Source organism: Monodon monoceros, unplaced genomic scaffold, assembly GCF_005190385.1.
Source record: "Monodon monoceros isolate NGI ecotype Baffin Bay Population unplaced genomic scaffold, NGI_Narwhal_1 Super_Scaffold_5, whole genome shotgun sequence".
Lineage (NCBI taxonomy): Eukaryota > Metazoa > Chordata > Mammalia > Artiodactyla > Monodontidae > Monodon > Monodon monoceros.
In genome coordinates this window covers 33,062,930-33,085,699 of record NW_021703782.1, presented here as the reverse complement: position 1 = coordinate 33,085,699, position 22,770 = coordinate 33,062,930, and the positions used below count along the sequence as shown (strand labels likewise).

General features: G+C 37.0%; 1 protein-coding gene across 2 annotated transcripts in view; it reads right to left on the bottom strand.

Annotated features, from left to right (window-relative positions):
• The window catches only part of KIF24 (kinesin family member 24), a 61,177-nt gene that overhangs the window by 31,596 nt on the left and 6,811 nt on the right, over positions 1-22,770 (bottom strand). Inside the window, exons 2-4 of one of the 2 annotated variants that reach the window (XM_029202722.1) lie at positions 9,787-10,434; positions 6,550-6,739; positions 1,504-1,601 (exon numbers count right to left, since the gene is read on the bottom strand). In XM_029202722.1, the coding sequence (XP_029058555.1) occupies positions 1,504-1,601; positions 6,550-6,739; positions 9,787-10,409 (911 nt within the window). In that variant the 5' untranslated portion in view covers positions 10,410-10,434. Of the gene's footprint in view, positions 1-1,503; positions 1,602-6,549; positions 6,740-9,786; positions 10,437-22,770 lie in introns of those variants that run through there. The other variant, XM_029202723.1, reaches the window with a different exon arrangement.

Below are 22,770 nucleotides of genomic sequence, written 5' to 3'. Positions count from 1 at the left end.
CAGCAATGAAGACCCAACACAGCCAAAAATAAATAAAAATTAAAAAAAAAAATTAGGGACTTCCCTGGTGGTTCAGTGGTTAAGAATCCGCCTGCCAATGTAGGGGACACGGGTTCGAGCCCTGGTCCGGGAAGATCCCACATGCCGTGGAGCAACTAAGCCTGTGTACCACAACTACTGAAGCCCGTGTGCCACAACTACTGAATCCTGTGAGCCTAGAGCCCATGCTCTAGGGGAAGCCCTAGAGAAGAGAAGCCACTGCAATGAGAAGCCCGTGCACTGCAACAAAGAGTAGCCTTCACTCGCTGCAACTAGAGAAAGCCTGCGCGTAGCAATGAAGACCCAATGCAGCCAAAAATAAATAAAAATAAATTTATAAAAAAAACATCATTATGCTATGCAAAAGGAGCCAGGCATAAGATATATATTGTAATGATTCTGTTTCTATGACATTCTAGAACAGGCAAAACTAATCTATAGTGACAGAAAGCAAGTCAGTGGTTATATAAGACCTGGGGGTGAAGGTGGGAGGATTAACTAAAAAGGGACACAAGAGAACTTTCTGGGGCGATGGAAATGTTCTATATCTTGTTCCAGGTATTGGTTACTTGGATACGTGCAACTATCAAAACTCATCAAACCTGAGTACTTCTTAAGATCTGTGCATCTTAATGTATGTAAATTATACCTCAACTTTTTTGTTATAAAAGTTATTTTAAAAAATAAAAGTAAAAATACTCTGAAATCAGTTACTCTAGCAGGCTGTTCAACATTTTCTACCTGTACCTGACTACATTTTAAATATACAGCAGAGGCCCCTAGTACCTACTCTGTCCCATTTAATGTTTATGTGTGAATAATTATTTTAAAATTAAAATGAAACTATAGCTAGAATACATAATTCCTATTATCAAAAGTTCAGACTAACTACAACCATTTACACCTTCTTATTCTGAGGACTTTGATAAAATAATATTGTTGACAGGGACTTCCCTGGTGGTGCAGTGGATAAAACTCTGCGCTCCCAATGCAGGGGGCCCAGGTTCGACCCCTGGTCAGGGAACTAGATCCCATGTGCATGCCATAACTAAGAGTTCACATGCCGCAAATAAGGAGTCCATGTGTTGCAACTAACGAGCCAGTGAGCTGCAACTAAGCAGGCTGCCTGACGCAACTAAGACCCGGTGCAACCAAAAAAATAAATAAATTAAAAATATATATATATATATATATTGTTGACAGCTTATATTTTTCCACTAAGCACAGAGAATCAATATCACCAGTATAAATGGAAATTTTGCTGAATATTTCTAAATGCTTTGTGAATCCTATAAATAGAGACACTGAATTTTCCAGAAGAGTCTAATTTAAATTCATTAGGTCAAAACACAATTTCATGTTTAATTCAAAATAATTGAAAAACATAAGTAACATTTATAAAGAAATAAAATTTATGGAAAATAGAAAATAAAAGGCAGGAGGAGCAAATAATATCTATCGTACCCATTGAAAATATGCTGAATGAGTGGGTGAGTAGTTTTCATGTATACATCTTGATTGGTGCACGCCTCATCAAAGACTTCATCAAAATAAAAAACATGCTGAAAAAGAAATTTGGTTTTTATAGAAAGAGACACTTTCTTGATTTTCTTCATCACTATTCTAGTTAACACACGATAACAGCGCAAATACATTTTTAACTAATAGTAATTGTCCATGACAAACTTAAGAGATAATAAGCAATCATTAACTGTCAAATGACAGGGCCTTCTTTTACTTGAGATCTCTGTAGACATGTTCTCACAATGTAAAAACTAAACCACACAATTTTTGTTCTCTCTTAAGGGAAGTAAATTAAAGAGTCCAACAGTGAGCCAATCTTCCTTAGGTCTAGGAGAGGAACTGAATTCTATGGAAATTATCCTCATAGCCCACCTAGAGCCAGCATATTTGAAATTTGGGGGGAATTCTAGAGGAAGATCTTTATTCCATAGGTTACATAGCTTAATTTATAATTCCATAAATATTTATTGCTCAGCTGGTAGCATGTATATTGCAGTAGGCACTTCAAGGGGCCCAAAGAAACAGACATTACCCTACCATTACCCTACTCCACAACCTAAAGATGTTAATCCGGACAAGTATACAAATGACCACAAGGTAGAAAAAATTTGAGAGATAAAGCACATGTGGAGTTCAAAAGAAAAACGTAATCTCTCTGACTGGGAAAGACATTCTGAAAAAGCTTGTACTAAGAATGGGCCATGGGGGAAGAAGAGGAATTTAAGAGGTAGGGACTGAGGCAGGGAAGGTATTCTGGGCACAGGGGAAACATGAGCAAAGAGTCAAAGCAGGAAAGCACAAAGAATCTTTAGGGGACAGGGAGGATTCAATGTGTTTGACATATAGGATCTTGGCAGACAGAAAAGTGAAATAGAAGGTGAGAATAATGAGTTAGGACTATGTTGTAGGGGTCTTGGGACACCAGCCTTAAGGGAAGGGGTAGAATGGTTATATTTAATTCAGTAAAAGTGGAAAGACAAAAAACTGTGCAAAGGAGAGGGATGACCTGAGCCATTTTATTGGAAGACTAATATGGCTTAATACTGTGACTGGATTGGAAACAGGAATACTAGTAATTCAGTGGTGAGGTTAAGAAGGGTCTAAATTAGACAATGACAATGGAAATAAAAAGGAAATGGATGCATAAGAAATTTGGCAATGACTGGTTGTGATAGCTGGGGAGAGAAAGGAGTCCAAGATGACTCCCAAATGAAAAACCATGGTAATCTGAAAGAGATAGGAAATCCCATTAAATTGGGTCTGGAAAGCATTGCTTCAGCAGCCGTAATAATTTCCATAATTTAGAGGATCACTATGTTGGCAGCCCAACTATATCTGAGTAAGAAATCCTAATAATTTCAAGTGTGATTGTAGCATCATAATGGCAGTTCACACATAATGAATGGGAGATGAGGCCCTATCTTCTGCTACCTTCTGGGCCTGCTCTAAATATTCAGTTAAGAAAAAATTTTATGGGCAAGTCTGGAAAAGTGGACTTGACCCAACTTGTCGTGGGTCACCATACCCCAAATTCAATTCTGTTTCATGTACCATTACATTAGAATGGAAATTTGTTAGGTCATCTGAAAAGAAATTGGGTCCACAAAGTCAAATTTATCAATTAGAAAAAATTTCCAGGGAATTTTCTGGAGGTCCAGTGGCTAGGACTCCACGCTTCTACTGCAGGGGGCACGGGTTCAATCCCCAGTCAGGGAATTAAGATCCCGCAAGCCACACGGCATGACCAAAAAAAAGAAAGAAAGAATAAAAAATCTCCAAAAGTTAGGAATTGAGAAAAAAAATGAATCTGTGCAGCCTGATAAAGAGATCTGTGAACATTTAGTGCTCTGAAAAATATGATTGATTTTAAGAACAGTTAAATGTTTCTGTTTTAGCTCGATCATAGGTAGATGGGGGTTCATTATACTTTTGATTAAGCTTGAAAATGGCAATAATAAAGAGTAAAATATATTTCTAAAATCTGACTTTAATGGACATGATTTATATCTAACTCATAACTGGTCTTTAAGCAAGGAGACAAATCCATTCTTTGCTCAAATATCACTGTAGGTTTTTATAGTTAAGTATGAAGTCAAAAGCATTTTTGGCATTTCTTAGGAAAATAAAAAAATGAACGGAAGTAAATGTGGATATACATTTTTGGGGGGTTTTCTTTTATTTCGTGAGTATATGGCTATTCTTCTCTTTCTATAAGTGCTCTTGAGTAAACACCTTTGAAAGCATGTATTGACTAAAGGAATGAGTATCTTTCCTTCCAATAGGATTTAAGTACTGATTTTCCCAGTAATTTTGTATGAATCTTTCATGAAAGATATGTAAACATACAAGATTACTATTATAATTCATGTCCATCACATATGCTTTCATTTGATCATATTTTATCAATGAAGTTGGATTAACATTCACTTTAGGCAGTTCCCTGGTGGCCTACTGGTTAGGATTTGGACTTTCACTGCCGTGGCCTGGGTTCAATCCCTGGTCAGGGAATTGAGATCCTGCAAGCAGTGCAGCGCGGTCAAAAAAAAAAAACAACTCACTTTAGCTTTGATATGATCAGAGTTGCATAGTTTATTTTTTAAAGAAGTTTTTTAAAAAGTTATTAGTGTCTTTAGAGAATATCTCTGGAAAAAAACACTTAAGTAATACTGGTTGTCTTCAAGGAGGAAATGGGACTAGAGACACTCTTCATTGCATACTGTTTTGATTTTGAAATAGGTAAATCTATCCTATTCAAAAGTTCTTACTTTGTTTTTTTATAAGAGTAACACTGCTGATTGCATAAAAAGATTTTAAACATGGATAACAACAGATAAGAAAATCAAATTATCTGTAAATCTTACTACCACTAGAGATGGCCACTATTGACTTTGATATATTTCAGTACCATCTTTTTTTCTCTATATACATTTTTTTCTTTAAGAAATTGGAATGAAACACAGATATGTCTCCTTGTTTTTTCACTTATTACGTTGATATCCTAAAATTTAATGGTAAGTAGGACAGCACACTATATGTATATGATCACATAAGTAACAAAAGAAGATTTGAAAGGGTAAGATGTTTAATTAAAGGACACATAAACCTAGTTGAATTCCTGAATAAGTTTAAAAATAAAACCCAAAGAATCTAGTATCAATATTTATTTGCTATGTTTGCTATGAGCCTCCCTTTTCTTCTTTCTACTTAAGAAAAAGGGGGAGAAAAAAGGCCTCTCAACACATATATTATAAGCATTGACAGGTAAGGACTTTGACCTATGAGAGCGAAGGTCCAAAGTTCAAACAGCAGAGAAAGTGCTAAGGAAACTATGGGTATTCAATAAGTATTGACCAATGGCAATGACAAAGAAATAAGGTTATTGTGTTTTGGGATAATGGAAAAATACAAAAGATAAGATGATGCCTCCTTGAGGGAATTACTGCGACAGAAGCATCATTAAGGCAGTCTTGGGTAGATGGTGATTGGATAGGGCTATTACCATGGCTATAAGTAGTAAGATAGTATTACAACTAATTGGTCATTTGGACCATCTTCAATATAAATACCTCCCACCTAGACCTAATAGACTGTGCATTGACCAGCAATCAATAAGGCTGTTAAAGTGACTGGGCTGGTTATACAGTGGCCTAGTAATTTAGTGCCCGTAGAAAGACACAGTAGATTGCTTTGAATGTTACTGTGAAAGCCAATTTTGGTAAGTAAAGAAAAAAAAGAACAATGCAAGTGTTAAAGAGGGGAAAGTATTAACAATTTGACATCAGTGTTAAAGGATTTATTCCAGTAGAGTAATATCTCAGCTGACTAAGGTGAATTGCTTGCACACCAGATTACTCACCACTTTTTTTTTTTCTTTCTACCTGTCACTGGGTTTTGTTTTGTTTTTGTGCACCACGTGGCTTGCAGGATCTCAGTTCCCTGACCAGGGAATGAACCCAGGCCACGGCAGTGAAAAACACCAAATCCTAACCACTAGACCACCAAGGAACTCCCAGTCACTGGGTTTTGAAGCCAGAGAGAGAATAGAATGAACATAATATGAACATGCAGGGAGGCAGATTCTTAACATCTGGTGGATTACCCCCTGTTTAAGATTATTCATAATGGCTTCATAATTTTAAGAGTACCTAAATTATGGTATCTTCCATCTGTGGGGTTTGCTGCTTTTATAGAGACTGAAGGAATTATCGCAAGGGTACCTATCAGCTAGGAATAAATTCCTTTCAGTATCAAACCCTTTGTCCTTGGACTCATCATGATCATTCTGGCAGGGAGTGAACATTTTTTAATGTGTTTGAACTACAGTGTTTTATTTAACCCCTTATATGTTCGATGTAAAATCACATCCCTGGGTTATATTTACTCACTGCAATCTACCTTGTACAAAGTGGCCTGTTCAGGAGCCCAATGTCCACCAAATTAAGCCTAGGCCCAAATACAAGTGAGAATCAAAATAAGAAGTTGGCTGGCAATCTGGGGTCTTTTTGCTCAAAAATATACCCTCCATCATTAAACTCCAGACTCGCACTCAGCAGAATGAGAAGTTCACACTGAGAGACAGGAGAGAACTGAGACTGTGTGACTATCTCATAGTCGCTCTGGTGCATACGCTCAGTGACTGGCCCTGCTTACCACCAGTTCATTATTTAAACTCTTTTTATTCCCTCATTCGCTCTTTTCTGACTGAATATGTGTAATTAAGTTCACATAAAGCATGTTAAGTGACTGAATGATGCAACTCTATTGCACAAGAGTGGAGGAGTTACGTTTTTGTATCCCCCACTGCACTATATTTTTTAAAAATGAAGGCTAAGGTTTATCAATGATTTAATGCAATGTCACATCAGGAATGAATGCCAGCACCCAAACCCAGAACTGGATTTTAGAATTTGTACTGCTACTCAAACAAAAAACAGAAAATTGACACCTGATAATGTTAGCTCCAAACATGGAAGGAAAGCATCATACCTGCAGAATATATTGGGTGAGGTCAACTGCTTCTTTCTTCTCATGAACAAGTAGAGTTTCTTTGTCTTCTACAGTAATAATATTAATTTCTCCACGACGTACCTCCCTCATGCCCAGAGGGCGTTTTCGAACACAAACTCTGATTTTCTCCATCTCATTCCAAGGATTCTCTTTCTCTGAGGTGTTCTGGCTGATATATAAGTGGGCTTTAATTTTTAATAATACGATAAAACTACTTAAGAGGTCAAAGTATCAGTACATTTTGTTACATATTAGGTGTAATACACACACACACACATATACACACAATATGTTACATACTGAAGTGTTGACACTGAGTTCTTTTATTCGCTATAAATCCTCCTGATTACTTCTATCTCCCTCTCTACTCCACCCCACCCAAAAGCAGGTTTCTTGCTTCCTTTCAATCCAGTTATTATTGTACATTTACTGTTTTCTGGACCATTCAATCTAATTTCTTTTTTTAATCCTACCTGGGTTTATTAAATACCTTGAATTTGGTGGTAGGTTTCAATGTATTTTCCCCCTGTTTCTCCCAGGTATATTCTGGTACTCCCTTTGTCTTGTTTTCTTGCATCCTCTTTTTGCCTACCCTGATATATATTTATTTGTTAGAACATGATCCTATATTTCCTCTTCCCTTTATGACTGGTGCTAATTCACCACTGGTGCTAATTCACCACTAATTCATCTTTCTGTTCAGATACATTTCTTCTCTGGCTGACTTCAGTGAACTCATCAACCTTAACACCCAGAATATTGAGGCAATATTCCTTGGGTTAGGAACATGCTGTGAAGCACAGGAAGCTCAGCTCAGTGCTCTGTGATGACCTAGATGGGTGGGATGGGGGGTGGGGGTGGGAGGAAGGTCCAAGAGGGAGGGGATACAGGTATACATATAGCTGATTCACTTCATTGTACAGCAGAAACTAACACAACATTATAAAGCAATTATACACCAATTAAAAAAAAAAGACTACTCAAGTCCTTTGAAGCATGTTTGTTTTTTTAACCAATGTAGAGTAGACGTCTAAAAAAATGTACCATTTTGACAGTAAGTGTGGCAAAATCTTGACAATCATTGAAAGTGAATGATGGGCATGTGGGGGCTCACTGTTCTATTTTCTCTTCTTTTGCATATGTTAGATTTTTTTATAAGAAAAGAACAATTTTTTTTCTTTTTTGGCCATGCTGCATGGCTTGCAGATCTTAGTTCCCCAACCAGGGACTGAACCCCGGGCCAGCAGTGAAAGCACAGAGTTCTAACCACTGGACCACCAAGGAATTCCCCAGGGGGGGGGAAAAAGTTTTAATGTATTCTAAAACGCTCTGGTTTTACTGCTCAACCTTCCTTAGAAGAAATAAAATATATCTGTCTGACATGCAGAGTTAATACATCTAGAATTAGGTCTGTTCAAGATCTTAAATAAGTCAGGGCAGCCAGTTACCTAAACGTCTTAGACTTTTATTAAAGTTCTGAGTCCAGTAATTTATTTTGAACTTACCTGATTTGAGGTGTCCAAAGAGAATGCTCTTTGGACAGGGATGACTCACTAATAGGAAGCCTTAAGTTGGTGAGGGAGTTTCTCAGGGTTCTGAAACTCTGGCTCCTACTTAGGGTTTGGGTGAGAAGACAATATTGAGAATTATTGGGGAAAATGTACTTTCTTACCTCTATTTCTCTAATATAATAAGGAATGGGAAGAGTATGATAATAATGATAAAAAGTGAGAAAGCTCAACTGAATAGCTTTCGTTCTGGGTTTGCCACGTACAAACCTCTGTGAGAGTGCTTATCTCACTATATGGTTGCCTGTCTTCCCACTTACCCTGCCCCCTATGAGTCTGAGAGTCTCCAGATATCCTAATTATCTTTATATCTAGTATCAGGGCAAGCAGAGGTGGTACTTTATATTTGCCAAATAAATAAAACAGCAATATTTAAACTAAAATATCCATTCTATCTAAATAAATAATGCAAAGTCACATCTTTATTCTATTTATAAATAATTCCAATTTAGATTTTTATGTGTTTTTCAGTAAAAGACTAACATTCAAGAAACTATTTGTTCTTTCACCACTGAGCTAACCAATAGGACAGCAACAATCCTGGCATTGATGATCATAGAACAATCTAGTCCTTTGACAACTGAAAGAAGAAAACAGTACTATATGCTCTGTGCTTTGCTAAACCAAACCAAAAAAAAATTTTTTTTTCTTCCAAAAACACTATCGAATTCACTTATGTATTTCAAATTACTAAAGGCATTTTTACCTTTAAAATTGGGTCTTCTATTTTTTTAGAATAAAAGAACTAGTTGGTTATGAAATCCTCTGAAACCTTAGCCAATATAAGACCAGAGGTAAATACTTTGTTTTAAGGTATGAATAATAGCCTTTATTTTTTTTAAAAAAAGTGGCTTAAGAATGTATTTTATTTCTCCACAACTCACCATCTATAACTTTTAAAATAACAAAACAAACAATACACATTATTTTTAAAAGAATGTATTTTCTATCATATACCAAGGTTGGTATTAGGGATTACTTGATATTTCACCTCTTAGGGACCTTATTTCAAATCCTAACTCAAAGCACTGTCACTCTGACAACCAAACTCTAAACTCCATCAAAAGGGTCTTACTCTTTGAAATGACCAAAATCATCTGTCCTTCCAGGGCTGAAATTGTAGAAAGCACTCAAAATCAGGACCATATTTCAATATGTGCAGGTAAATCAATTGCTCCAAAGACCTATTTAATTCAACTAGTCGAATTAAACAGCTGTTTTTAACTAAGCTTCATGCCTTCTGGCTGAAGTGAATTTGATAGCCTTAAAAAAAAAATCCTGTGGATTGTGTAATTTTTTTTTCACTGCAGAGGCTAGTTAACTACTGATATTTTACCTTCATGGATGCATTAGATGTATTATGTTACATGCACTATAATAATAAAAATATGTCTGCTATAGGAATAACAGCAGACCCTGGTAAGTAGCAGCTGCTTGATGCATATGAACAATATCATCTCCCAGCTGGAAAGTCCAAATTCTTCATTAATTTTGCCCTATCAAGTTACTTCCATTATCACCGCAGAAGCTGTTCACTATCGTTTTCTGTAAATATGGAACAGTTGGTCTCCTCTGGTCATGGAGAAGCCTGCCCTTGCCTAAGGCTACCCTCCCTCCAAAATTAAAAAAGAAAAAAATAAGTTATTACCTGATATAGGAATGAGGGATTCCATAGTTATACCCTGAAATATGAGAGACTCTTTGTATAACGGGACTATCACAATCTCCCTGTATTGGAGAAAAGTGATTTGATGAAAAGAGTGAAGTGTTAGTTTCTTCTTGTAGGTAGGAATCAGCAGCTGTGGCACTCAGAATTCTTGTTTTTGTACAGTACTGGGAATCATCTGGTAGCAAATGCTCTAGTACTTTTAGGTAACTAGACTTCTGTTCACTTGCAGATAAATGTGATAAATTGCACAGTTCAAACTGATTGTTGCTGGTAGTTCTGTCTTTGTTGTCAGCAGGAGAATCAAAATGCAGTTGCCTTCGAGGGCCAGATCTAGATTTCTGAGGCTTGATGCACAGACTGCTTGTCTGTAGAGGATACTCTGGGCTACTGACTGCTTTATCTTCTTCCTGCATAATCTTAATGATTTTGATAAGTTGGAAGAGACGTTTGCGGTCGTTCATGTCATGGACTCCCAATTTGGAGTAGTCCTTCATTGTAACATTGGCTAATTCATCTATTTTCTGAAGGCCAAGGGCAGTAAAATGAGGATAATACTGTGCTAGTTCAGCTTCACAAAGACATTCATATAACCAGGATGTCATTTTTGTGAATGGGTTTCTATAAACTCTGAAGAGAAAAAAAAATTCATTCACTTGAAATATAGTATATGTAATACAATTATTCCTTTAAAAAATGAAAACCACAAAAGAAACATCCAGAAAAATCCATTCTAGCATACCAGGTTTTCAATAAATATATTTTTCTTCTAAAATGATTAAACAGCATAGTGCATAAAGATGCTTATAATGCATTTGTAGTAACAGATGTAATTTGTCCATCTGCTTAATAAAAAGAGACTTTCAATTGTGTATACACACAGGTACATGCACACACACATAACACAAGTCACTTATTTCTAGGGAGTTCCTTCCAACCTTGCAATGTCTACTTAACATATACCACAAACTACTAAAACCTTGTTCCCAACTGCTGATTGTTACAGGACTAATTTTAGATGTTCAACTTAATGTCAAGGCATGTTGCACAACTGTTTTCCCATGATTAATGAACAAAGGTTAAGAGCTCTTTCAGAATGGAAAGCAGAATTAAATAGTGGACCACAGAGGATCATAAATGAATATAACTCAGAGGAAATCACATTTGTGTTTGCTGAGTATTGGCAGAAGTTAGTTGAATAAAGAGGTAAAAACATGATTAATTTAGAACCTACTAATTCAGGATTTCAGATTATTCTAAAAGGTAGCTGGTTGTAGATGTCCATCTATACAGAACATAAATAAAAGAATTCACCTAGGGGGACTTCCCTGGTGGCACAGTGGTTAAGACTGTGCTCCCAATGCAGGGGACTTGGGTTTGATCCCTGGTCAGGGAACTAGATCCCACACGCATGCCGCAACTAAAAGTTTCGCATGCCACAACTAAGGAGCCCACCTGCCACAACTAAGACCCAGTGTAATCAAATTAATTAATTTATTAATTAAAAAAAAGAATTTACCTAGGCAATTAATACTATGGTCAAGATTTTAAATGGTTATACAGTAAAATCCTTAAAAAAATTTAACACCAAGCTATTTAATTAAATACTAACAAATGATGTGGTAATAACACATAATCCTGGACTATTATTAAAATCCTGGAGAACTCCCTGCTGAGTTAATCCCTGTTAATCACTGTTAACAGTTAATCACTGTTAATCAAGTTCAAGAGAATATTCAAAAGTAAGTAAACTACATTTTCTCTTTAAAATTTTTTAAAAATAATTCAGAGTTTTGGGGGCCTTCCCTGGTGGCGCAGTGGTTGAGAATCTGCCTGCCAATGCAGGGGAAACGGGTTTGAGCCCTGGTCCGGGAAGATCCCACAGGCCGCTGAGCAACTAAGCCCATGTGCCACAACTACTGAGCCTGTGCTCTAGAGTCAACCAGCCACAACTACAGAAGCCTGCGCGCCTAGAGCCCGTGCTCTGCAACAAGAGAAGGCACCACAATGAGAAGCCCGTGCGCCGCAACAAAGAGTAGGCTCTGCTAGCCACAACTAAAGAAAGCCCGCGCGCAGCAATGAAGGCCCAATGCAGTCAAAATTAAATAAATAAATAAATTTATTTATTAAAAAAAATAATAATTCAGAGTTTTCAAAATTCTATTAGTTAGTTCTTGGTAAAGCTTTTTTGTTTTTCATTTTAATTTATACTTTATCTTCACTCTAGGAGAAACAGAGAAAGAGGTCAGGGCCAGGTAAAAGTGATGATTAAAGGACCTTGTGTTGGGACTTCCCTGGTGGCACAGTGGGTAAGACTCTGCACTCCCAATGAAAGGGGCCCGGGTTCGATCCCTGGTCAAGGAACTAGATCCCACATGCCTGCCGCAACGAAGAGTTCGCATGCCACAACTAAGGAGTCCATATGTTGCAACTAAGGAGCCCACAAGCCACAACTAAGGAGCCCGCCTGCCACAACTAGGACCCCATGCAACCAAATAAGTAATTTTTTTTTTTTTTAAAAAAAAGGACCCTGTGTAATAAATGTTGGAGGAAATGCTACTTAGCCTAAAGAAAAGGCCAAAGGGGCTAATAAGTAACACATTCTAAACTCATCCTGCCCTTTTCCATTTGTGGTAGATTTAAAAAAAAAAAAAAAGTCACAAATTCTTTGCAGGTCCTTCCATCAAGAGATGGAATTTATTTCTCCTGTTGCATCTAGGCTGGCTATTTTTTAAAATTAATTAATTAATTTATTTATGGCTGTGTTGGGTCTTCTTCATTTCTGTGGGAGGGCTTTCTCTAGTTGTGGCAAGCAGGGGCCACTCTTCATCGCGGTGCGTGGGTCTCTCACTGTCGCGGCCTCTCTTGTTGCGGAGCACAGGCTCCAGACGCGCAGGCTCAGTAATTGTGGCTCACGGGCCCAGTTGCTCCGTGGCATGTGGGATCTTCCCAGACCAGGGCTCGAACCCGTGTCCCCTGCATTGGCAGGCAGATTCTCAACCACTGCTCCACCAGGGAAGCCTCTAGGCTGGCTTTGTGACATGTTTTGGCCAATACAATGTGGTGGAAATGACACTATGTGACTTCCATGCCTAGTCCTCAAGAGCCCTTGCAGCTTCTACTGTTCTCTAGGGACTCTTCTGCTGTCATGTGAAGAAACCCAGCCAACAGCCATATTCAAAGCCAGACATATTAGAGAAGCCATCTGAGACTATTTAGCCCCAGTGGCTCCACCAGATGACTGCAGCCATATGATGGTCCCAGGTGAGACCAGAAATGTGAGCAAATAAAACAGTAATTGTTTCAAGCCACTAAGTTTTGGGGTAGTTTACTACACAGCAGTAGGTAACTGCAACACTGACAGCTTCTATGCCTTTTTAAATGCTGTATCTTTGCCTGAAATGTTCCCAACTCCCTCTGCCTACTAAAATGAGCCATGTCCATTCTTTCAAGAGAGCTCAATAGCTTCCCTTCACCCCCGTGAAGCCTTCTTTCTTATCTCAGCCTCTTCTACCATTTTACCACCAAGCACCCTACGCAGTAGTTAAACCAGGCCACCAATCAATCCCTTTACTACAGTGTCTTCTACCTGGAATACCCGTTTTTCCTTGGAAAAACCCTATTTACATTTTTCTTCTGTGAGGCATGCTCTAGCAAGGGATAACTGGTATTTACTCTGTGCTTCAGTAATAACAATAATAGCAGCTGGTATGTACTGAGCATTTATTATGTACCAAGCACTGTTCTAAGCACTTTGTTAACCTCTAAACAATCCTATAAAATAAATGTGTGACCTTCAGCAAGTTACTTATTTAACATCTCTGAAACTCATTTTTCTCAACTGTAAAATGGAAATACAATAGTCCCCACAGTTTCTAGGGTTAGGATTCAATGAGAAAATACTTGTAATAATGCAAGTATTAATCAGCAATAATGCCCAGTATGTACGTAGTACCCAATAAGTGTTGGTAGCTATCACTACTGAGATTGTTATTTCTGTATTACTATTACTGTATTACTGCTACTCACCCAGAACCTAGAAAAGAATAAGCCTTCAATGTTTTGGTGTGTTTTAAGTTATTTCTAAAAAGTTATATTCCCTACTTGGTTCAGCCTAACCTAGGGGAAGAGGTTAAGTGCTATGCAGACTTCTCAATTTCCACAGGCTGTACAAGATCCTGTATTTCACATACTTATTCCCTCAGTGACATACCCAACATTTCCCAATCCAACTCTGATAATCATGGCTTCTATTGCATCCCTTAATCAGTACCTTCAAGACCAACATATTTATATTGTGATGCTTGGATATCCCATAATATCATGGCAGGGGAAGATACCGGAGTTAGCAGTAATCTGGACATGCAGATTATAGCAGCCAACAGCATGCTTCTACATAAACTGGCAGCATAGTACCTTTCTGAGCCCTATAGTTAGCCTATGTTCTTTTGTTTTAAAATTGGATATGCTTCCTATATATAAAATAGATAACTAATAAGGACCTACTGTATAGCACAGGGAACTCTACTCAATACTCTGTAATGACCTATATGGGAAAAGAATCTAAAAAAGAGTAGAAATATGTGTATGTATAACTGATTCACTTTGCTGTACAGTAGAAACTAACACAACATTGTAAATCAACTATACTCCAATAAAATTTTTTTTTAAATTAGATATGCTTCTTTGTACCACATTTCATTTCACAAAGGTCCAGCCCCTCTCTTCTCCTGGGATAATCATCGGAATCACTCCAGGAACTTTAAAAAATATAGATACCTGAGCCCATCCCAGATCCATAAGAAAACAAAACAAAAAAACCCTCCCAGATCTTGAGGGGGAACAGATATAAGAACACTGAAGAGGTTTCCCCAGGTGATTATGATTGTACTTCATTGATATATCTATCAAAATTACAAATGCAAATACACTGACCTAGCAATTCCACTTCTAGGAACATATCCTATAGATACTACGTACAACTATAAAATGACATAGGTACAAAATTATTCATTGCTGCACTTTATATAATAGCAAAGAAATGGAATAGAGACTGGTTAAATAAATTATGGTACGCCATTAAACATTAATACTATGTAGCAACTATAAAGAATAAACTCTCAAAATATTACTGAAGAGAAAGAAAGCTCTACAATATATTAAGCGACTAAAACAAGGTACAGAACAGTTTGTATAGTAAAGGTATCATTTGTTAAAGAGAAAGAGATAATTGATCTATAATAGATCTATATATTCGCTTATCAGGCATAAAATATCTTTGACAGGATGCACAAGAAAGTAATAATACTGGTGTGGGGGGACTAGTTGGTGGAAGGTAAGCATGGGAAGGAGACTACGTATGCCAATAAATGTGGTAGTTATTATTACCTTTCCTACTGTTATTTCTATTTCACTGCTGTCTCCATCACCCAGAGCAAGACCTAGAAGAGCTGTTTTGTAAATTGTGAAACTATGTAACTATATTACTGATTTTAAAAAATATATTTTTAATTTTATCTACTTCCCTTCTTCCCAATCTCCCCAAATTGATCTGATACAACTACTTGTTACTATTTTGGTGTTTTTCCCTCTAGCCTTTTTAAAAAATATATGGTTGATGTACAATATTATATTAGTTTCAAGTGTATGACATAATGATTTGACATTTACATAAGTTATGAAATGATTACCATGATAAGTCCAGTAACCATCTATCCTCAAAGTTCTTACAATATTATTGACCATATTCCTTACGCTGTATACTATATCCCCATGACTACTTTATTATATAACCAGAGGTCTGTATCTCTCAGTCCCTTTCACCTATTTCGTCCACCTCCCCCCCACCTCCCAGCCTTTTTTTTAAGTGCACTATTTTTACACTGTATTAAACACTGTACTCATAACCATACTGAAATCTACTTTTCTATTTAATTTAAGCATTTTCATACCTTTTTGTTATAGCCATTAAAAACAATCCAAAAAAAAAAAAAAAAAAAACAATCCACACTATTATAATGTTTGCTGAATAGATGAATTACCCCAGGGAGATGTGATTTCTCTCTTCCAGCTATAGTGTTTTAATTGTAAAACTTACAGGGTATGTATTACAGACTTATATTTTTTAATTTATTGCCAGCCTTGTTCCAGAGACGATAAGGTGGCTCTGCCTTATACTATAGTGAGCTTTTTTTTTTTTATAGTGAGAATTCTTAAAGAGAAAAGGAATACGATCCCACCCAGCCTAGCACTGTGCTAGCAACAAATATTTGTCAAATGAACAGAATCTGCTTAGATAGGACACAGGACAAAAGGTTCTACCATTTCTACTTTTTACCTAAGGCAACTAAATGATTAAAAGACTCCATTAAGGGACTTCCGTGGTGGTCCAGTGGTTAAGACTTCACCTTCCAATGCAGGGGGTGTGGGTTTGATCCCTGCTTGGGGAGCTAAGATCCCACATGCCTCATGGCCAAAAAACCAAAACATAAAACAGAAGCAATATTGTAACAAATTCAATAAAGACTTTAAAAATGGTCCACATCAAAAAATATAAAGAATACTCCATTAAGCCTGCTTATGTGGCTATGGAGCCATTTTTTTCTATTTCCTAACTCTCTACAAGACCCATCATCCAAGGTAATGGACACAATCTCAGAGTCCTTACAACCAAAAAGAGCCTAATATATACAATGTCTTTACCAATATCACCCTGAATACTTCATATAGGTCAAAGAAGCATTTTATATAGGGATTTCCCTTGTGGTGCAGTAGTTAAGAATCCGCCTGCCAATGCAGGGGACATGGGTTCGATCCCTGGTCCGGGAAGATCCCACATGCTGTGAAGCAACAAAGCCCATGTGTCCTGGAGCCCACGTGCTGCAACTACTGAAGCCAGCATGCCTAGAGCCCGTGCTCCACAACAGGAGAAGCCACCGCAATGAGAAGCCCTCACACCACAAGCTCGCCACAACTAGAGAAAGCCTGCACACAGCAACAAAAACCCAACACAGCCAAAAATAAATAAATAAAAATAAATAAATACCCTGTTAAAAAAAAACACATTTTATATAACAAGGCCAATCCCATTATTTCAGCTGATGGTCATACTACCTTGATGATCTGATGAAACTAAAATTTACTGTTTTATTTTATGCCAAGCGCTATGCTTAAGTACTTTACATAAACTATTTTATTTAGTCTGGTTATACCAGTTCTATTTTAAAAACCCTGTTGGGGCTTCCCTGGTGGCACAGTGGTTAAGTGTCCTGTTTTGTGTTGGCTTAATCTGGCAACCCTATATTAGAATCAAGTTCCACATTTGGGGCAAAAATACTTCATAGGTGTTATCATGTGCTTCATAATACATCACATCAGAATACATACAAATGTCTGCAAATTGCAGACTGATTTCCTTCATTGTAAAGTTCTCTCATCAACCAATCAATCCAATGGTTTCATCCTCTGTTGATCGCCACCTGCCTCAATTATTTCACTGGGGTTGCAAAATGGTGATTTTCTGAATCTATCATTCTTTGTGGAATTTTCCTACAAAGAAAAACTTCCTGTCAACAATTAGGGCTCTTTGATTATCCAAAGTAGAGTTTGCACATGAAGGCGGGCATAAAAGTATTCTTTCTTTTAATTTCTAATTTTCAGAGTTAAGTTGTAGTAGTGCCCTAGTTATTTTGGATGCTGTCCAATGAGTTCTTTTGGGGTTTTGCTTTTGCTTTTTTTTGAGGGGGCGAGGCAGGTTCAAATTCATTATTAATTCATGGGTTTTATATATTTCATGTGTTTCTATCAATTGCCTTAGTCTTTGAGAGATTCATCTTGTATATTTCCTGGCCAAAACCTAAAATCAGCTTTCTTCCAAGAAACACATATCTCTGTTTTAGAAGTAGCTGCCCTTTGTCCCACATCCAGCTAAAGGTTACATATTCCTGGCAAGTCTTAAGCAGAGAGGGCCTGGGCATTAGGGAAAGAGGGGATAGAATAAGCACAACCATACCGGCCCTTCTCTTCCCTTTGGAGATCAGGAATAACGCTATACAGCTACAAGTAGCTAATCCAGGAAAGTCACTACTCACTTCATATTTGAGTTACTGAATAGTATTTCTAGATCAAGTTCTGACTTCAGTGTCAACCCCAAACAATTAGTTGTGGCTTCTGGGAGGCTTTATTAAGAAGGACATTGAGGCATTTACAATCACTAATAGAATACAGGATGAGAATTTGGGGGGCTGGGGAGGGCAAGTCATTTCCATTTTATTTCTTGCAGCCCTCCCTACATACTGGAGTTAAGCATTTACAATTGACATCTTTGTTGCACTGTGACTATAAGGATGTCAATAGAGTTCCTCAACATAAAGGTGATAGGATATAATAACCACTAAGAAGCAGAATGACCGGACAATGGAATATAAATAAAAATTTTTAGTAAATTAAGTATTTCAAATATTTTAAGAAATCTGATTTCAAATGTCCCCTATTAATAGTTCATAAAAATTCAGATAAAAATGACAAAGGGGTAAAGGAAGAGTTAGAGGTCAAGATGGATGATTGTTGATTTTGTTTAGTATTGGAGAATTCCTATTATATTAGCTATAACTTTACTGGGTAACCTAGAGCAGAAAGGGTAAATATGCAGCCTACAAATATACAACACAAATACCAATCTGTGCTGCTTCTCTCCCCTCCTGTACAAATGGTAAATAATCCAAATCTATTTTAATTTTTTCTTTCTTTCTTTCTTTTTTTGGCCGTGCCACACAGCATGCGGGATCTTAGTTCCCTGACCAGGGATGGAACCCATGTTCCCTGCAGTGGAAGCGCTAAGCCCTAACCACTGGACTGCCAGGGAATTCCCTCAATTCTTTCTTATTAAGCCCTGAAATAGCTTCAAGATCCCCTTTTGGGTGTGTGTGCACAATAGGGTACAAATCCATGCGTTTTGACAGTTGAATACACCTGTGAAACCACCACCACAATTAAAATACAGAATATTTCCATCATCCTCAAAAGATTCCTCACGCCTCTTTGCATTCCATCCTTCCCTCTGCCCCTGGCCCTAGGCAACCACTGATCTGTATGATGTTTCTGCCATTATATATAAGTTTGCTTTTCTAAAAGTTTATATAAATGGAATTATACAATATATTCTTTTTTGTATCTGGGTTCTTTCACTTAGCATAATGATTATGAGATTCATCCATAATGCACATATTACGCCCTCATTTTACTTAGGAGAAAGACTGGAATGAATTGAGTTGCCTGCCCAAGGTAACACAGCTATCAAGTGACAGTTCTAAGATTCAAACTTAGGTCTTCTCATGGCTAGTCCCATGTTCTTTGCACTATTCCATGCTGCCTCCTTCAAAAGTAGCTGCAAAGACAGCTCCTTGCCAGCCCCCCTAACAGGCCTCTATCTACCCTGCTCAACAGAGTGGCTGTCTCCTGCAGATCTGTGCTGCAGCATGGAATCTTTCACAGCTGCCACCACCTGGAAAATGCCCTGCAAATCAGCAAAATCCAATGGAGGCCAGATGGGCAGGTTTTTACATGTAGGGCCCACTCACGTTCAATGCCACTAGTATGCAGAGTGTTCCTTTGTGACAAACCCAGAGACTGCTAGGTCTCAGCTGTTGGGGTAACAATCAGAAATAGGGTCTTGGAAGAAATCCAGTTGGCAGAAATTCAAACTTTCTTATCCTGGTGGCAGAGAAGATAAACTGGAAGGGGAATACATGCAACTTTATACACAATTAAGGAAGTTTATTCAAATTCCAGGATGTGGATAAGATCCAGCTATTTAACATGTCCCCTCAAATTTTCCATTCATCCACCTAAACTATGTAACTCTACCCACCTAAACTGCCTGAACCTGAATTTGGAATCAGATAACTCTCAGTCATTTAGCTGTGTAACCTTGGACAAAGTCACTTAGTTTCTCTGAGTTTTATTTCCCTCTCTCAAAGGATGTGATAAAATTATTTATGTAAAACTAGGGCTTCCCTGGTGGCGCAGTGGTTGAGAGTCCGCCTGCCAATGCAGGGGACACGGAGCGGCTGGGCCCGTGAGCCAGAGCCGCTGAGCCTGCGCATCCAGAGCCTGTGCTCCACAACAGGAGAGGCCACAACAGTGAGAGGCCCGCATACCGCAAAAAAAAAAAAAAAAAAATTTATGTAAAACTAATTTTAAAATTGTAAAGTACTCCATAAGGATGGAGCTATGCTCTCTTATTCAGCACTGGATCACTGTGCCTGGCATGTAGGAAGTGTTGACTTATTAGAAACAAATAGATAAAACATATTAAAAACTTTTAACACTATTAAAAGATGTTTTCTATTATTTGATTGATGAAAAGCTGAAAACATAACAGAATCTAAAGGTAAGAAATCAGATATACTGAAGTAGATGTACTATACTTGCAAAATATACTAATTAATTAATAGTAATGCTATGTGTAGGCTTCTACTAATGTAATACTGTTTCATCGATGACAATTGTACAAATACTTTTCTCTCCTTCATTGGCATAAATAGTTGACAAAAGTGCCTGGTTACTATATACAATGTGCAAACACTAGATGATGCTACATATCAAAAGACCAACACTTGATACAAATATAAGTCATGTGTATGTGTGGTCATTTTAATTGATTTTCTTTTAATCAACTTTACTGAGGTATAATTTATGTATAACAAACTAGACCCATTTTAAGTGTACAGTTCCATAAGTTTTGACAAATATATAACCATGTAACCACCACATTAATCAAAATACAATCAAGACAGTCCCATCAGAAAAGTTCCTAAGGCCCCTTGGCAATCAACCCTCTCCTCCACCCTTGGTCCCAGGTAATCTTTGACTTGCCTTCTGTCGCTATAGATGAGTTGTATTTTCTACAATTTGTCGTAAAATAAAATCATATAGTGTCATTGTTAGTTTAAATCTATTTAACATTTAGTGACTGAAAAATTTGTGATTTTCCTTTCTTAGGCCTTTGGAAAAAAGTTAAAATGATCATACTATTTACCGTAGCTCTTTTTTCACTGACCTAAATGACATCTGCTAATAAAGGAAAAAATTTCTTAAATCAGTCTAATTTAACTGAGAAAAACAAGTAGTGAAACAAATTTGAAGAAAATAACATAATCTACTGTTGCTTGTATAATTATCAAGATTATTCAATATCTCTAATAAAGGTTTTTGATCACTATAAAAGTAGAAAACTTAAATCTAAGGTCTATATATTCCTTGCCAATCAGAAAAACGGGGGGAAATGGCCCAAGTTCTAAAGCATCCAAGCTATTTTTAGTTTCTCAAATTTATGTGACATTCCCAAAACTTCAATTATCAAAGAGGAAAAGGAAAAAAAGGGTCAATAAATCCCTCTAGGACATCATTAAACTTTAATGACTTTACTGAGATATAATTCACATACCATAACACTCACCCATTTAAAGTATACAATTCAATAGTTTTTAGTATATTCACAAGGTTGTGCAACCATCACCACAATCCAATTTTAGAACACTTTTATCACTCCAAAAAGAAACACTGTACCATTAAATTTTAGATGTTACACTAGTAACTAACAGAGAAAAGTGCTTTTCCTAAAACATTCACTTCTATAATTATCAAAAACAAAATTAGCCATGGAAGAAATTGAGAAAATGTATTGAAGTTTTCTGGGGAAATGTGAGCTGTGGTCAAGAGCTATTAAGAATGCACAGGCTGAGTTATTTTTTACACTCTTCTAGCACAGAATGAAAATTTCAAGAGCTTCAGTTGAATAAATTAGAAGGGCATACCAAACATGTTCTAGGTGGGTGTGATGCCAATAGTCTTCAAGAAGTAATTCAGTATAAGTCTAATAATGCATAAACCAAAGCCAATTTCATTCTATGAAGAATCTTAGGAACTCTACCCTTACTTATTTTATTTTAATTATTTTTTTTTTTTTTTTTTGTGGTACGCGGGCCTCTCACTGTTGTGGCCTCTCCCGTTGTGGAGCACAGGCTCCGGATGCGCAGGCTCAGCGGCCATGGCCCACAGGCCCAGCCGCCCCGCGGCACGTGGGATCCTCCCGGACCGGGGCACGAACCCGCGTCCCCTGCATCGACAGGCGGACTCCCAACCACTGCGCCACCAGGGAAGCCCCCTTACTTATTTTAAATAAAATAAACCAGCCTGTTTAAAAAAAAGAAAAAAAAGTCTAACTCGTTTGTACATGGATTTCATAGTCTCAAATAATCTTTGTTATTTTTATAATGGTTAATTAAATAATTCCTCTTTAAAGGTGTATTTATTTTTGTTACAAAAATACAATGAAGAGGAAAGTAAAATGTGGCTTTGGGTAACATTTATAGCAGAAAAAAACAAAAGTTGAAAGCATCTGTGTGTCACAGCCTTTTTAAAAGAAAAATATTCAAAGTTATTTCAGAAATAATTCATGTTCCCAAGTTTAAAAAAATCCTCTCCGTTCAACAATAAAATTTCAAATTATTTATGCTGAGCAACCCTGGAAACTAAAAGTTCACAAATGCCAGAAATATCCTGATCATTTGTGAGGTAATTAAAAAAAACCACACAGTAAACAGAACTTAAATGTAATTAATCTTACATCAAACCTGACAAATAAAACTTACAAAGTTCTTTAAATGACCATTAAATTTTAAAATAAATATTTCTGCATGGAAAAGCATTTAAAAGGCATTTTTAACAAGTTATTTATAATGTAACTGTAAAAGTGTAATATTTATTTCTAAATATGATTCTATTATGTTAGAGGAAAAGTTCTTAATGGCAGAGAACATATAGTTGTCTAGAAAGAAAATAAGGGTCAGTGAGGCAGGTTATCTTCACTAAGGGGAAAAAGGTGTGGAAGGAGAGAATACAATAAATTAGAGAAGGCAGAGAGTTATGGAGAACTCTCAGAGTAAAGGATCATGGGGCTAAATC